General features: G+C 42.9%; 1 protein-coding gene across 2 annotated transcripts in view; it reads right to left on the reverse strand.

Annotated features, from left to right (window-relative positions):
- KCNQ5 (potassium voltage-gated channel subfamily Q member 5) overlaps window positions 1–14,498 on the reverse strand; it is a 1,862,282-nt gene extending 1,847,784 nt beyond the window's left edge. Inside the window, exon 1 of one of the 2 annotated variants that reach the window (XM_069235692.1) lies at window positions 13,694–14,498. In XM_069235692.1, coding sequence (XP_069091793.1) covers window positions 13,694–14,067 — 374 coding nt within the window. In that variant the 5' untranslated portion in view covers window positions 14,068–14,498. The remainder of the gene's footprint in view (window positions 1–13,693) is intronic. The other variant, XM_069235693.1, reaches the window with a different exon arrangement.
- Between the last annotated feature and the right edge of the window lie 2,905 nt (window positions 14,499–17,403).

Here is a 17,403-nt window from a genome sequence, read left to right on the forward strand (position 1 = left end):
GAATGAGGAATTACCGATAGGACCAGAGAAGCAGCTTGCAGCATGGTCTAGAAGACTTAGAATGAGGAATTACCGACAGGGACAGAGAAGCAGCAAGGAGCACTGCCTATAGGATTAAGAAGGAGGATTTACCAGTGGGACCACAGAAGCAGCATTGTCTAGAGGACTTAGAATGAGGAATTACCACTGGGACCAGAAAAGCCACTGCAAAACTATCTACAGGGCTAAGAATGAGGAATTACCACTGGGACCAGAGAAGCAGCTAGCATCACTGCCTAGAGAATTAGGAATGAGGAACTACCACTGGGGCCAGAGAAGCAGCTGGAGTACTGTCTACAGGACTAAGAATGAGGAATTTCCACTGGGACTAGCAAAGCAGCTAGCAGCACTTTCTGGAGGACTTAGAATGAGGGCTTACCACTGGGACCAGAGAAGCAGCTAGCAGCACTGCCTATGGGATTAGGAATGAGGATTTATCACTGGGACCAGAGAAGCAGCTGTAGCATTGTCTGTAGAACTAAGAATGAGGAATTACCACAGGGACCAGAGAAACAGCTAGCAGCACTGACTATAGGATTAAGAATGAATGAGGATTTACTACAGGGGCCAGAGAAGCAGCTGGAGCACTGTTTAGAGGACTTCAGAATGAGGAAGACTGAAAGTGGCTGAGTGTGTGTGTGCGGGAGGGTGCAAAACACGCACACAGACCCTATTATTTCTAAAAAAGCAGTGGAGGCAAAAGTGGCTTGGAAAACATCAATTAGGTATACTCAAGCACAGCCACAAGAACAAACAAAACCTGAAACCTTCTGTGCCTTTCTAAACACAGTCTTTTCACTAGTGTGGTGTGAACACGTTGCTATGGACAACCAAAAGAACACTAAAGCTGCAATGCCCAGACAGGAGATGGGAGGCGGGCCATCAGACGCTGTAACAGGAGGAAGCGTGAACGTACTGTGATGGCCAACAAAAATGTTCTTTTAATGAAATCGTCTGGAAGGAACTAAGCACACAAAGGAGGGACATTTAGAAAAATGCACAAATAAAAAGAATGTATTTAAGTAAGCACAACAAAGAACAAATGGCAATAGTGGGCGTGGTTAAAGCCTATCACCTGACTACAGCATGTCTTGCAGACCGCGCCTGCTCTACCTAAAAATGACAACATAATGAGGACATAACACTATCATAAAATGTGGGTATTATGCCCATAATTTACATTTTCTTGTCACATAATTTACTCAACTCCTCCACATCCAGTGGCCCTGTGTCTGTGTGTGAGAAAATGTGCATTTCTATTTCTACAACAATTTTTTAACTTGCTAGAGGCGGTAAAGGATCACTTTTCTGCTACTGCTGTTCGACTTGTATCTTGCGTAAAAAACTTTTTACTATACCTGCAAGTGTCCCCAGTCTGACTTTCCTCACATTATAACACAAATATAAGGTTTCCTTACTCACACTATATTAATTCATTTATATTCTGCATAATGTACTTGCTGTTTCTTATTTAGGAAAAGTATTTTCTTCGACTGTGTACTAACATTAATTATTTCATCTGATACCCCTCTCTTCAAGTTTTAAATATTTTGAAAACATGTGCTGAGAGAACCACCACCTTGGGCTGCCAAATGCAGATTTTGCTGAATAATAAGGATGCCTAGGATTGATTCCACCTCGTGCCTTTTTCTTATATCACCTCACACTTCTTGTCTCTTTAGTTCACTCTTACAAGTTCTTGTTCATCCTCACTTTCTTAATAGGTCACTTTCTTAATATGTCACTGTCATTTCTTATCTTTCTTTTCTTCCTTTCCCACTTTACAACCTTTCTCTACTTCAAACTGGGTAAACAACTATTGATGAAGTACAATTCCTGTTTTCAAAAGGTAAGTGTTGCAAACATTGGCACAGACTAAGCACTAAGTAGAAACTTTGAGTAGTTGAAAACAATTCATTTTGGATGCTCTGGATACCATACTTTCCTTCAGTCGTTCCTCTTCTCGCTTATATTGATGGGTTGAAACTTTACCAATGCCACTGACAGAAACTACAGCTGTGCCATGCCAGTGGTACAAAATAAGAGAGGAAAACAGCAACAGCCCAGCCAACACATTTTATCTCTTAAGTGGATTTTATCAGGAAAGAATTAGTGATCTCCTACAACAGATTTCTTGCAACAATTCCTTTGCAATTCTAGCTATCACAAAAAAGAAATTCCTGAAGATCATCACTCGACACATGAACAGCCGTTTGCTTTTAATGAAGATGAAACGAAGAATAAAGCCACTTGATCATTTGGCTGGCACATTCTTTTGCTGGACTAAGAAGTGAATTAAACATTTGAGTTCTTCCCTTTCGTGGAATTTATAACATGGCCTCTTTTTTCTGTTCCAAATGTAAAAAAAAAAAAAAGAAAAAAAAATAATAATCCTTATGTGACCCATTCTCATGACTCTTGGTGCCTTGCCTCTTATCCCCTCCCACACCAGGATGCTCTTCTCTCCAAAGGAGCGGAGAACCACAGCTGAGAGCCCTGGAATCACTTTATAACATAACAATAGTGGGAAACAATTTACGTATCAGTGAATAACCAGATTTAGAATCTGGCATTCACACCAGTGGCTCTCAGTGAGAAAATTTGAAAATATTAACAGATTATGTCCCCAGCTTTCAAAAGTGACTCGGTGGGGGGTCCCCAGATTCAAATAATGATTCATTGGGGGGCCTGGGGTTCCAGTAATGATAAAGTGGGGTCCACAGAAGTCAAACGTTTGTGAACCTCTGCTCTATAGAGTTATTTTATTGTAGACGAGCTTGGTTAATTTACTGCTTGTTTAGACTGATATGTAGATAATTTTAGTAAATCCCTTTTTTCTAGGTATGACAGTTTCTAGGTTCAATAACTGAACTGATGTCTTTTGTACTGTTTGTAAAAAAACGTTTTAATTTCAACAAAAATATTGGAATAATAAATCCCAGACAAACAGATAATAATTGAAAAAGTTATCTCGGAACTAAAGATGAAAGGCATAAAGCGTGCTTGTAGTAAATTCAAGCTCGCTTACAGCATACATACAGATTCCGTGAAACTTTCAAAACATATAAATAAAGCTTTACAAAATATTATAGAAAACTGCTTCATCTTCAACACATAGTTTAGGACCCTTTGGTCAGGACACGCAATCAAGCACACTGGTAATTCAAATGGACCAATATCCAACTATATGGTAGGGAATTGTACCAATGAAAAATAAAGAGAAAATAATTCTCAACTATGAGGAGTAATTTGTTCAAGTGGGGTGATTCAGATTTACGGGCACCATACAAGACCAACTGCTATGCATGTGCTTTCAGTACATACTTTAAAAAAAAATATATATACATTATTATTTTCTTATTATTTTCTTATTTTTTTAAATCAAGGGATTTTTCAATTGCTGTTATTTGGCATATGAACCCCACATATGTTCAATCCTTTTAGTAATCTGAAATCACGTGGAGCCATACATGTACTTTAAAAAATTACAAAGCCATAGCTGAACACATTCATGTACTTAGTAGTAAATAAACAATAAGGGGCCCTATTAAGTGCCCTTAATTTAGAAGCATACAATATTGTGTCAATCTTCTCTATATATCGGGCAATTAGTATCTTTTTTTAATCAATGCCTCCATTGCCAAAAAACATGGAGGCCAATAAGATATCTTTCCACTTATGTGCTGGTGCTCACAGAATAAGGCCCTGATTAGGAACTTGGTGGATGGGATACTCCGTCACAATCATGACAGATATCCTGCTCGTCTTTTTACAAGTTCCATAGGATATAACAGAACTTGTAATACAGCGTACGGGATATCCGTCACGTTTGAAACAGAGTAGCCCATCCGCCAAGGTCGTAATCGGGCCCTATGTATTCCCATGACCAGCTCTACAACTAATCTGAAAGACCACTTATTATCTAGAAAACAAGATGGCGTACTAAATGCAAAATAATTATTTCTAGAGGTTTTGTTCTTATATGCAATTCTAGCATGGTTCATAGGAAGTAACATCTTTTTAATAAGTGAAAAGAATAAAAATATAAATTTAGAGAATATGTGCTTACCTATTTAATTTTTATCACCACACAGCAATATATATAAAATTGGCTTTATACACCCATTTTAATTTTGAGTTGTCAAATTTCTGACAGCCATAGCCTTATAGTCCAGAAGTAGAAAATGTATTCCCACAGTTGTTACATACATTCCTTCAACAAAATCCCCATGGATCATGCATGTTTTCTACCTTGACTAACGTTCCTTCAAGTTTTAAAACATCTTGACCAAAGGTTAATTCTTGGAAAAAAGCAACCATTTTAGAGGCAGCAAATACCAAAACAATGAACAGCGTGCGTTCGACAGTGATGAGTGATACAATTAAGCAATTATATGTTCCTAGCAAACAATAACTAAATAATGTTAAAAATAGAGGAGCATCCAGTTTAGGGACTGTGAGTCATTGTTTTGAAGCACTGCAAGGTAGAAAAGAATGGAGAAAATAATTGGTTGGAAAACAGTAAGTGGTATCTGAAACTCAGCCATAACAGAATGAGTAGCAAGAATGAAAAAGATGCGGAGTGGCATATTTATGAAGTGAAGCAGAGTGTTACCTGATTTCTGTTGCAGAACGCAGTGGGAGTTTATATTGGTACTTGATTAATTACAAAGGTGAAAACATGGAGAAAATCTACTGAAAACTAGGAAGAAACACCAATGCAAAAGGGTGATATAAATGACCTCCCACCCCTTAAACTAACAATATGATCAAAGCTCTGTGGAATGGAAGGAAAGAGGGGGACTATTTTCTAGACCTAAGGCAGGTTGATTGAACAGGCCAGTTGTGGAAAGTTGAGAACACGTGTTCTTCATTAGAGTCAATTTATGTACATACCAAATAGTCAAGTCAAATTACATTTTATTTGATTGAACACAGTAAATCAGAAAAGCAAATACAAATACAAGGTTCGTAAAAAGACTCTAAAAACAATACATCTGATTTCAAGGGAAGGAATGAAATACCCCTGCTAAAAACCAAGACACATGATAAACCCTAATAATCTAAAAACTGAAGGTACAGTAACAAAGGCCTGAATTGCTTAAAATTCAGTGGCAGAAGGAGGGGGCACTTACGACAAAGATTTGCAAGTACATCTCAAATAGAAAAGGAGACCCATTCGCCAAGACTAAAAGCTAAAACATCTTGGGTGCAATACCGGAGATTCTTTAGCCAAACAATATTTGTTTTTAAAAGACGTTACCATCCACAAATGTTTCAAAGTGGAAATATACGATATTCTTTTGCTCAGTCTAGGAACATGTCTAAGTGATTCACATACACTTTTACATTAACAGATGCTTATAAGGTTGATGCCTCTAGTGGACAAATCTGCCATTTCCAACTAACAGTGAAATTGGTCCCCTTTCTTCTATTGGTAATTAACCTAACGGTGTCGGCAGACAGCCATATTTACAGTGCTGCAATATTACTATTTTAATCTTTTTGAAATCTGATTCAAAACTATGGGAATGTTTGACATGTCTGATATTTCAGGGATTTTCCTTCATCAAGGATCATTTATTAAATATTCTAGTTTGGTAAACTGTGAAAGCATTTCTTGACTCGAATTGAGATGTCATCTAGAGAACAAGGCCAACAAATGGGCCTACACAAGCTGTGGCTTTATTTAACAGGTAATACGAAGATCATGAGCCGATTAGTCCTTTCATCTGCATTAAAGGGAAATACAAACACGTGCTTTATATTGGTCAACAACTCCATGCTTTGGTGCTGGAGAACCCAATGTTTCCTACCCAATTATGGTCACTGAATTCTGGACCAAACTAATTCCGGCGCTAGATTCTCTGACAGTTGTACTAGCCACACCCACTTGGTTCATATTTGTTATCCTAGTGTGAGACAAGTTAACTTATGTATTCTTAGTGTAGTATAGAAGCCACACACTACCTGCAATACAGTAGATGACTGGTAATTGTTTAGCTATTATTGTGACAGAGAAATAAAAGTTGAAAAGATAATATTTATGTCATACTGTAAAACAGTCTTGTTGCTAGGTTTCAGATGTGTCTCTCCAGAATCCCTCTGTCTACCTAAGGAGCCTCACAGTCCTAAATAGATTTTTGAGGCAAATAGTATCACAGTATCCAGTTTGAGACTGAACCTTGATTCTGCATATTACTACAAGATATTTACCAGGAATTTGATTTGGAGACCATACCCTCCATTAAGAACATTTGACATGTTTCACAACAACCACCTTGTATCAGCACCAAAGCTGATGGGCACTACCACTTGGAGGCAGCACTTCCCAAATCAACTGTACAGCAGAGAAATCTCTAAACAAGATGGAAGTCAAGGTTTCTCAAAATGAAACATGCCATGTTCCAATCAATATACACAGCTCGTCACAAATGTTATGCTCATAATACGATCAGAAAAGTAAAATAGAAATTCGTTCATCACAGTGTCGACACTGAATGATAATCAGAGAAGGACTGCAAATGTGCTTGACGTAAATGCTGCCAGACCCATCCTCACATTGCCTTTCCTGTAGATGAAGAAGCAGGGTTTCAGGCTGCAGCATTACTGCTCAGTGCACAAACACACTCAACCTCTCTATCTGTTGCACCACCCACCTCCTTTCAGTTCCCCTTGTGTATACCAACTGTGCACCCCCACATCTGCAATCATAAATACTAACATGGCTTTTTAAAATTGCATATAAGTACTAAATGCAGAAAAGGTGGAAATTATATAGGATTTTATATGAGTTCAATTCACACGATTGTTCAAAAAGAGGATTAACATGTGTATGAAAGTTTCAATCCATTTTGCATGTGTGAATGCCATATCATATGCACGTTGTGTTAAAGTGGAAGTTAATTTGATGAGCTCATGTATTCTAAGAGCTGTGACCTTAGTTTATTTGCATTGAACCAATTGCAATAATGTACTTGAAAACAACAGTTTGTAAAAAGATTTCCAGGACTGCAAACATAATGTCCAGGTGACATGAAGCATAGTGGTAACTGTGCTGTATGTATATTTATGTTACGCATTGGGATTGCACCATGAAGTGTGGGTAGAGGGCCAAATACAGTATTGCAGGCATTGAGATCATTTTTCCAAATGGTTTCAAGGTAATGGTGTAAATATCCCCTCCCTATCCACCTCCTGCAGTTTTTTTTCACCTCGAGTCAGGACTGCTAGCCCTCTAGGGATTTCAATTCCTAAGAGGAGGTTTCATGGCAGCTTAGAATTTAGCGGAAGGTTACAGAGAAACATGGACATAATATAAGGGTTCCAAGGACCACAGACAGTCTCTGGTTGTGGTCAACTGTGTCAACAGAAGCGGTGGAAGAGTGTACATGTCATGGAAGTGGTGAGGGGTTAGGATGCAGAAGTTGTGAGGGCCAGAGCACAGCTGAATCCATTTGAGATCCTGTTGGTAAGGTTGATAAGATTCGAAAACTTTGCCTTGGGGCTAAAAATAGAGGTGAACCTGGCAGTTTGCAGACAGGCCAGATGGGTATATTGGTAGTACTCCACTGAAAGTGTTCAAAGACAAATATAAAGCAAGTGAAACCATCTGAGGGGCAATGGCACCAAAGCAGCAAGAGAATAATAAAAAAAACATCAAGGGATACCTTGACCAGTGTGAACAAAAATGGTCAGATTGCAGCTGTCATGTATGTGTCATTGAAAACAGAATACATGAATTGATGAACAAACGCCCTTTGTGTGCCCTGCTGAGTTGGCAGAGGTATATGGACCTGATGATAAAAAGGTTTTACCCATTTGGTGTCTAAGGAGAAATAATTTGATATACAAGGCCCTATGTTCCTAACACTTACCAATGCACAACCTGGGCATCGATCCAAAGATCACCTGTTGAACCAATGTTAGAAATGGGTAGGCTTCAATGATGACTGGGCTGTCAAGCTCTCTGGTATTGCGAGATGGGCTGCTTGAAAAGGCCATTGTGTGGACTGTTTTTCGTCCTGTGGGCCATGATGGGACCAAAAAAAAAAAAAAAAAAGGCCCACACACTGGCCCTTTTAAGCCAGCCCCTCTGGCATTGCCCGAGTGCCCAATTTTAATGTTGTCCCTCATGTCACAAAAGTCATCAAAATGTGCAGTGTATGCCTCATATTACTTAAAGCAATAATGGTTTAAATGTAGAAATTGCACTGATATGTTTTATTAATGTGCATTCATTTAAATTGTAGAGTTTGACATAGGTGTTATTTTGATTTAATCAAATAAATGAAAGATTTAAACACTGCAATGTTATGATTTAGGCCTTAGACTACCAGAATATATTGAAATGATATTGAATTTCTAATGAATAATGAATTAAAAACGTGTGTAATAATGAAAGAAATGTATCACCCCATTATACCTAATATAAAGCGTTCACAGAGTTCTTTTTTGTTTCAAATGATTGCAACATAAATATTATTGAAGCATTATTAATGTTGAGTTTATAAGTTTGCAATCTAAAAGGGTGGTTATTAAAATGTATTGCTTTAATTCATTTGTGTTAGTTTAAGTGAGGCCTGTTAGATTTGCAATTTGTGACCCTGCAGGGAATGTTGACTCATTTTCATAATATGAGCTTTCTTTCAGACTTTGTTCCCATGCGAAGACTAGATTTTAGAAATAGGCCCTATTGTTTAAGCTACAGAGAATGTATCGTATTGTCTTTGGGAGTGGAACGCAGTGCAAAATGGACTGATATCAAATACAACTGTTTCAAACTTATGTGGAGTTACACAGATTGAAGATGTTCCCATGAACAGACCTTGGAATGGAAGTTGATGTTGCAACCTGGAGTCTTGTGATCATTTTTTATTTGATGATGCCTCTTCAATGTAATGTGGACTGCTTTTCTGAGTGTATCAATTTACTTTATGAATTTCAATGTAGTTTTGGTTAGTTGGACATGGAGGAGATCTTCAGATTTCCCCAATGCTTGCAGATGTCCAGATGCCCTGTGACCAGACCTTTGTTGATTAAAAATCATGTATGCTGAGCCCATTGGAGAGGTATCTTCCTCCTCAAACTTGTCTCTTTGAGACTTCCAGATTTTATCCTAACCCCTTTCACAGGACTCTTAATCAAGTTTTGTATGTGCTGACGCTTTTCCTTTTTAATTATCTTTTACCCACCTTAGACTTCTTTTGGCCAAGATTTTTTTTTTCACAAATTATTTTTGTGCTTTTTTGTCTTTTATCCTCATGTGTTCCACCATATGCATGTATTTAACTGATTTGGACAACAGTAGGGTTTTCCCTGTTCTCAGCTAAATGTATGACTCTGCTAAACTGATATGACTGATGATTGCTAATTCTAAGCAATGTTTATTTTCTGTATCACAGATATCTTTGCTGATGATACGTAACGTTCTTCTTGAATGCTTTGTTCTATTGATGGTAATAGCCTGAATTTATTGTGTTGCCTTGGGCAACCCTTAGTGATTATGTGTCTCTATAACTTGGTCATGCAAACTGTCTACATGACTTTAAGCTTGATTTTGTAAAAAAATATATATATATAGATATATATATATCTATATATATATTTTTATTTTTTTTATTGATTGGAGTTTTCCTTCCTTAGCCACATTGGTCATGGTGTGTAATTTAATTGGGATGTACTGAAATTGTATTAATGGTTCTACCACAACCTGTTGCAGGGTCCAAAGATTAATTTGTCTCTATAAGCATTGATTCCTATGAAGAATTAAAATGCTTCAACACTGGGATACAACAAGTAGTGATTTTGTGGGATAGTCCAGTATTTCTTAACCTCTGTCACTATCATCAGGAGTATTTCTTGTCAATTTTACAAAAGCTGAAGATCAATCAGACTTTATGATGAACTTGGTATAGGTGTTGGCAATCCAAAAGCAGATGTCAAACAAAGCAGCATTCTAGCATGTGAAATGCTAGTAATTATTTAAGGTTCTGCTCTAACTAAAGAGAGCTGTTTGTTTTCTCTATCTGAATGGCAGTTTTTTTTAAGTATGGCGCACACATGGGGGTGGACTACACTTAAGGTGCACTTTTACAAGCAGCAGAGGATCACAGAGGGACAGTGCCATCTTTATGCCAATGGGCTGCTGACAGCTGCCCTGAGCACAACAGATTAGTGAAAACCTGTATGTCAGTTTGAAGCAGACACTCTGCCTTTCACAGTGCAAGTGACACTCAGCTTGCACTTCAGGGAGGAGGGGGCAGAGAACCGCTGGCAGGCAGCGCAATGAACAACCAGCTTGCACTTCTGAAGGGTGGTGCAGTGAGTGACTGCACGGCCCCTTACAGGGTAAGGTCTGGGGAGGGGTTCCATCAATCCTTTCAGGGGGCTTCCTCCCTTGGGAGCACACTGAATGTGTGTGTCATCTCTTTGTGACACACACTCAGTATGCCACCTTACCAGTGGGTAACAACTTGAGGAGGCCCCCTGCAAAAAACATGGAGGGGGCCTTCCAGGCGCCAGAGTGAGTCAGGAGCTCTCAGGCCAGGGACCCGCCACCCATACACAGTGCTGGTAGGGGCCCTCTGGAGTTTGGGCCTGCACTGCAGAGGCTGCAGGGTCTATTGTTACGCCACTGCATCTTATGGTCTCTGACTGTGCCTGTGTCCAGAATATGGCCCAGGCACGGAGGTAAAGTGTTTCACTCTTTAGCATGGGACAACACCACCCATGCTAATGAGGGAATGCCCCTTTAACATAGCACTGTCGGTATATGTGCACCAGCATTCTGTGCATTGCAAAAGGGGCTTCACAAACATCTCCCTGGGCTGGTAGGGGGAGGGCGTGAAAACAGGTGCACATACATGGGGCACAATATGTAATTTGGACACCCTGGGGACACATTATGAAGCAGTTTTCCGCATTGCACTGGGCCAGCAGGGGCTGTGCATTTCTTTCCGGGGTCTTCAGCTCTTACACCAACATGACAAATCGCCACTTAATGAACATTTGTGTTGCCATCAGAATTCAGAAACACAGGTCAATAACTGTGGCTGTGTTTTCTAGCCTAACTGCTGTCAGAAACAAAAAGACATGCATTAACAAAGGCAGGTCAGACTCGGGCTTATGGATCGCGCTTAGACTGCGGATTGATGCAATACGATCACGTAAATGGAATGGCAGAAGAGTCTGACCGACAAGAATCGGCGCGATCCGTATCACCTTAGTCGAAATATGCAGGCCCGCACGTTCCACTACACAAAAGAATAAACTCGGAGTAGCCCGTTTTCGGGAACCCTGCTGCTCTCCGCCTCCTGAGCACTGGAACATGTGAACTGCGCTTTTAAATAGGATGACTACCAGCAGCTACCAGGGCGCTGATCAAAAATCCAGACCGCGGGCTATAAAATATTAGTCTGCATTGTTTCTTAGCTCTGGTGGCTACAGAGGTGGAGCCGGGCATTCCACTGGGCAGTGCCTGGCACAGTGTGTGGCTGGGCGAAAAAACAAAAGTGTAATGGCCGCAGAGTGCAAGGCACAAACTGCACCCCTCGGCATCACAAATGAAGGGGCACGCACCCTGGATTTTCAGAAAAAGCAGATGCCTAACGCCTGATAGCAAATGTGCCATACAGACGCTTGTCGCGCGCTCCGCGAGTGCTTCTAAAACCATTCAGCGTGACATAAAAGGAAACGGGTGCGCGTGGCCGGTATAGAGAGAGAAGAAGCTATTCCGCCTTCTGTGCCCACTGCAACACTGGCATCAGTGTTTGAGAAACTCGTGCAACACTATGAGTCACCGTGTGCACGCCACACCAAGCACTTTTGCAAAACACTGAAGCTGCCGTAATCGCGCCACATATACTTGTACATTCTATTATGCTATTCTTATAGCACCTACTATCCCTGACAAGGCCTCCAAGCGCTTTTTTCATTGCCGTGGATGTAACTATTATAGACAGGATGTGGTGTAACGGTAAGAGCTGCCGACTTAGAACTGGGGAACTAAGTTCGTGTCTCGTATGGGCTCATCTGCCTGTGATTACGGGCAAATCATATAATATCCCTGTGCCTAAAAAAGTCGAAAACGGGCCATATAAGATAAACGAATGAGAGTGTTAGGGTGAATGATAAAAACAAACTGAGCAACTCTTAATATTTTTTAAACCATGCCAAAGGCGTGCACGGGAGAGCAGCATTAGCCTTATGGTATGTGAGGTTCAAGTGGCATGTCAAAGGTGGCATATGCGCCCACCAATGAGGTGGCGTGGTGCTGTATGGGGTTAGGGTGAGTGAATAAATCAAGGAAAAGGTGGAGATATTTAATGCACACTGCATTTTAGATGTCGCAGCTGGCAGCGAGAAGATGGTTTTCCGAAGAGTACACGTATAAAGTTTATACATCTGTAAATGCCCTCACCCGTGCTTGCATGGCCACCCTGCCTTAACAGTGCACCTCTGCCCTGCCCGTGAAGCTGAATCCAGCCCCTGACTGGCACTCCCTGGCTTTGAAACTGCGCTCTGTGCCACCAGCCTGGCATGACAGGAATCAAAGGGCGCATTCATCGGTCTAATTTGGCACCTCCCATCCCGCCCGCAGGATGTTCCCCTCAGAGCGCGCAGGCACGCGCCAGACACCGACCGCGGCACACACGGGCCGCGCACACTTCTCACTCAACACGGAAATCTCTTCGACCCCAACACCACATCACACCCTCCTCCGGCCAGTGCGCGCCTGGACCAGGCAGCAGCAGGCTCCGGGACCCGCTCCAGCTCTCCGTGCGCGATAACGCTCCAACTTCTCTCTGGTTCACAGTAGGTGCGCTCACCGAGCACACTTCGCGTCTCAATCGCGGTATTTAGGGTAAATTCCTTGTAAGAATTACCTTTTTTTGGTATATAAAATGACAAAGTAGGTACATTGCAGTGCCAATTTGCCATTCACTCGCTGCGTGTGACAGTAATCCGCTAGTATATACTCCGCCTACAAGTGTTTTCTCTGTTGCAAGAGCACGTGCGTGGTGGCATCTCTTAGACAGCATGCTGCAGGCACCGTAGCACAGTTAAGTGAGACATGTGAAAGGCAGACGCCTCAGACTAGAAACAGAAACAACGTGGTAAAGGTAAATGCCGCATTGGAAACGTATAGATTTCAAAGTATATGGAGTTGTAAGCAGTCACACACAAGGGTATAAAGTTGGCATCTCACTATGAGCACACCTATGGCGCGGTAAACAGGAAATGAAGAGGCACTATATAGGGTCAAGTATGATACTTTAAACATAAACATCGCCGACTACCCCAAGGCAGGCAGGCACACGCTGCTGAAAATAAGCATCTCACAGAGGACATCACTACACTTCATAGTAACCCGAACAGAATAGAGCGGCCAAGGAAAAGGCACCATGTATACCTAAGTAAAATACATCAAAGACGTGCAGATAGAGATAACGCGGCAAACGCCATATTGTAAAGTTATAACATAAAGCGAGCTGAACTCAGAAATAAATACACTCATGAGAAGCAAGACACAGCACATCTCATTCTCAATATAAACAACGCGCGCTGAACTCTTAAACCTCTCCAAAGTACAGAAGTCCCACCGCAGTTCAGCGAAGTTCTATCGCATAGCGCCTAGAGGACCGGTACTCACACGAAGACGTGGTAGATGAAGGCCCAGGCGCGGGGTCTCTCCAGCACGTTGTACAGGTAGTTCTGCAGCTTGCGGTACTTGACGTTCCGGCGGCAGCTCTGCGAAGTACTGTAAGAGAGCGGCTTCCCCAGCAGGCTCATGCGGGCGCCGTGCTTCCCCCGGCGGCCGCCCTCGGACGGCGCGGCCGCGCTCCCGGCGCCCAGCAGCAGCATCCCGTCCCCGCGGCTAGAGTTAAGCAGCACCCGGCTTCGGCCAGACTCCACATCCTTCATGCCGTAGCGCTCCCGCCCCCTGCCGCGGCCGCTGCTCTTCATCCAGAGCCCGGGGCTGCCGCCGCCCTCGTCCCCTGCACCTCCGCTGTGGTGGCGGGGCATGGCGGCATCACCCCCGGCGCCGGAGGGTTCGGCTGCCCCGGAGGCATGCAGCAGGGGCGGCCAGAGACCGACGGGGCCCCTGCCGCGGGAGGGCGGGCGCTGGTCCTCTGGGGCCGGGCGCAGTCTCCAGCGGTGCAGAGCGGTGGCACGGGAACTCAGCCCCAGCGGCACCCTCGGCTCCCACCGTCGGTCCCCGCGGGGTGAGGATCCGCACAGTCCCGGGGCTCCCGCGGCTCCTCCACAGCCTCTCCCTCCTTGCAACTGTTGAGCTGCGCTGTCAGTGCCCGTGAGTGGGTCTCTGGAGCTCCTCCCCACTGGCTTCTTTTGCGCTCCGGGCAGGTGGGCCCTTGCCGGGGTCCGGCTTCTCCCGCTAGCCCCTCAGCTTCGCCGCTCCAAGAAGCAGGAGGCGAGCTCTTGCGCTCAGTGTAGAGGGCGGGGAACCCTGACAGCGGCGCGTCTGAGCTTCCTCCCGCTGCTCCGGGGTGTGCGCGGTGTCCCCTGAAAGCAGGGAGACCCAGGGACCCTGGATGTGTTCTCTGCCCACAGCTGTTATCTAGCCGGAGTTCAGAAGATCTGTGGGTGCACCGGCCTGCGGCAATCCTCGTGGGGACGATCCCAGAGGTGTGGGACTGTATTGAAGCACTTAAGTGCTACCGCGCAAGAGACTGCAAGGGTCACGCTCGTCCGTACCCGTGGCGAGGGGATCCCCAGCCGCACGGACACCCAGAGACCTGCCCGGGGTTTATTTCTGTCCGATATAGGGTTCTGCAAGTGATGTCTTGATCCCTGGCACATACGGCGGTGCAACTGAATACACCACTTCATTATATATAGTTATATACTCCGGCAAGCACAGACCGATTAAAAGTATAAAGCGACATGATTACACGATTCTGTAGCATCACAGGAGTTCCTCGGTGAAATGCGCATATTGCCCCTTTAAATGTGGAGTAAACTTGCTCGGGAGTGCTTGTGCTGAACTATTAATGTATTGGCTGGAAATATTCAAGTTGTTTAAAATCCGTGTTTATACAGGTGTAAAAAAAGGTTGGCGTAAATCTTGTTTGGGCCTTCAGGCTTTTCTTTTTTTTGCGACAGATTAATATTCTGGTGACGTGCTGTGGAGGATGTAGCTTCTAAAAGGTTAAAAACCGTGTCCACAACTTTGCAAAAATGCCCGAAAAGTTAAATTAGTGCTAAACTCACTCAGAATGGGAGCAGGTGTACATACCAAACGATTGCACTTTCCATCTGCGTATACATGACCCTTAAATGTTTGGCAACGTTTTCAGGTAACGTGCATGCTGCATTTATACGGGCGCTTCCCAGGAAGATGCCCCTATTGTTAAACTCAAAATTTACTCCTTAATGACCACACCCAAGCAAATCAAATTCGCGCATACACTCTTGCTTGTGTAAGAATTAGGATTATACATGGGGTGGACGCTGCCGTATGATCAGATCGAGCCACTGTGACACTTTTAGCCAGACTATGCTGACTGTTCCTCCATCCACCAGGGAAGTCTAAGCCCTTTTACAGCAAACATGCCAGTGGCATTTTGAGGAGATTAGATGCAATCGTGTCACCAGTGGGAAGGAGAAGGTCATTTCCAGGAGAAGTAAAAGGTCTTTTTGTCACTGCACCTCGGGTGGAAAGGGAATATCTGCAGGGGAACGGCAACGGATCTTACTTCAGAGGGACCTGAAATGAATACAGAATTATTCTCACATATCTCCATAGATATTAAATGTCAAATGCTTCATATGTAAACCTTAATATTTTTTTTGCAAATTACGGTACATGGTCGAGGTCTGCAATTGTCACTGCATATTGCAGGGGCTTTCTAGAAAACAAAATCTTGTTGGTACATTATACACATGATGTACTTGGTGTCTTGAGTGGGCCATCACCATAATCATTAAATAATGACGGACTACTTTACAGAATAGATTAAACGTACAAGGCAGTCAGAACACCCAACAATCAATTATCAAGATGTACTGTTATGCTTTTGAGACAAAACATTGTACTGCCTTACACAATTAATCTACAGGTGGTAACACTTTTCCACCAAGAGACTACAATCAAGGCATTACCACCTATTCAAATTGTGTACTACGATGACTGGGTTCAAACAATATATAAACCTGTAAACATATGTCTAAAGTATATGCAAAGCATATCTGAAAGATACTGGTAACATATAATGATATGAAACATAGTGAATCAGTTTACGAGAGAAACAGAAAAAAGTGATTGATGGAATGGTTGCATTAAACGGAAACACTGGTAATTATGTTGCAATGCTTTGTAGTCTATTGTTTATTTTTGCTGACTTTAGCACTAGTGCCAATGACCAACCATGCACAAATCAGCCTTACGCTTGCTTGAATGGGAATCATTATTGAGCCTTAAAAACAAGCATTTCCCAGAGAATCTTTGGCCTTGTTGGGCAACATCAGTGAGAGTAAATTTGAGTACCTTGATTCAGGTTGCTATGGGACCCACAACTGGGTATACCCATCATACTAAGGGTGCCTTACTTAGACAAGCATTGATAAAGCCTACAGGTCTGAGTTTAATGTGCCAATGCTTCTAAACACAGGTACTCAAACATGTTCTTCATGACATAAAAGCAAGCCATACTGCTTTATCCAATGCTGGGAAAAAGTAGAAAACAAGAGTTGTTTTCTGTATAAAGTGAATTTGGGAGATAACAATTTAGATGTGACAAAGTTAGATGACTGTACTTTTCAGATATAAAAGGCTCTCTAATGCATTTTAATCGAAGCATTGCCTCGAAGGTGGAATGATGCTGAAAACAGCCAATGTCATAAGGTGAGGAAAATACTCCCCTGGCTGGAGTTCAAGCCTGTCTCTATGTATATTTTAAAGACTTAGGAGGTCATTACAACCCTGGCGGACGGTGTTAAAGCTGCGGTAATACCGCAAACAGGCCAGCGGACAAAAAAAGGGAATTATGACCGTGGCGGAAACCGCCAACATAGACAACCACTTTAACACTCCGACGGCCACGGCGGTACAGACAAGCAGCGCGGCGGTCACCGCCAACAGACAGGCGGAAGACAATGTACCGCCCACAGTATCACAACCCGCCAATCCGCCACCTTTTCCGGGGCGGATTCACCGTGGATAAAAACACGGCGGAAACAGTCATTTCAATGGGAAAACACTCACCTCTACACACTCCACGAGGAAGGAGGTCACCATGGAGCCGGAACTCCAAATACTCCCTGCCCTTGTCTTCCTGCTCCTCTACGATCACCAGCAACATAGGCGCCGAAGACAACAGTGAGTACTGCACCTACGACATA

This window comes from Pleurodeles waltl, chromosome 5, assembly GCF_031143425.1.
Source record: "Pleurodeles waltl isolate 20211129_DDA chromosome 5, aPleWal1.hap1.20221129, whole genome shotgun sequence".
Taxonomy (NCBI): domain Eukaryota; kingdom Metazoa; phylum Chordata; class Amphibia; order Caudata; family Salamandridae; genus Pleurodeles; species Pleurodeles waltl.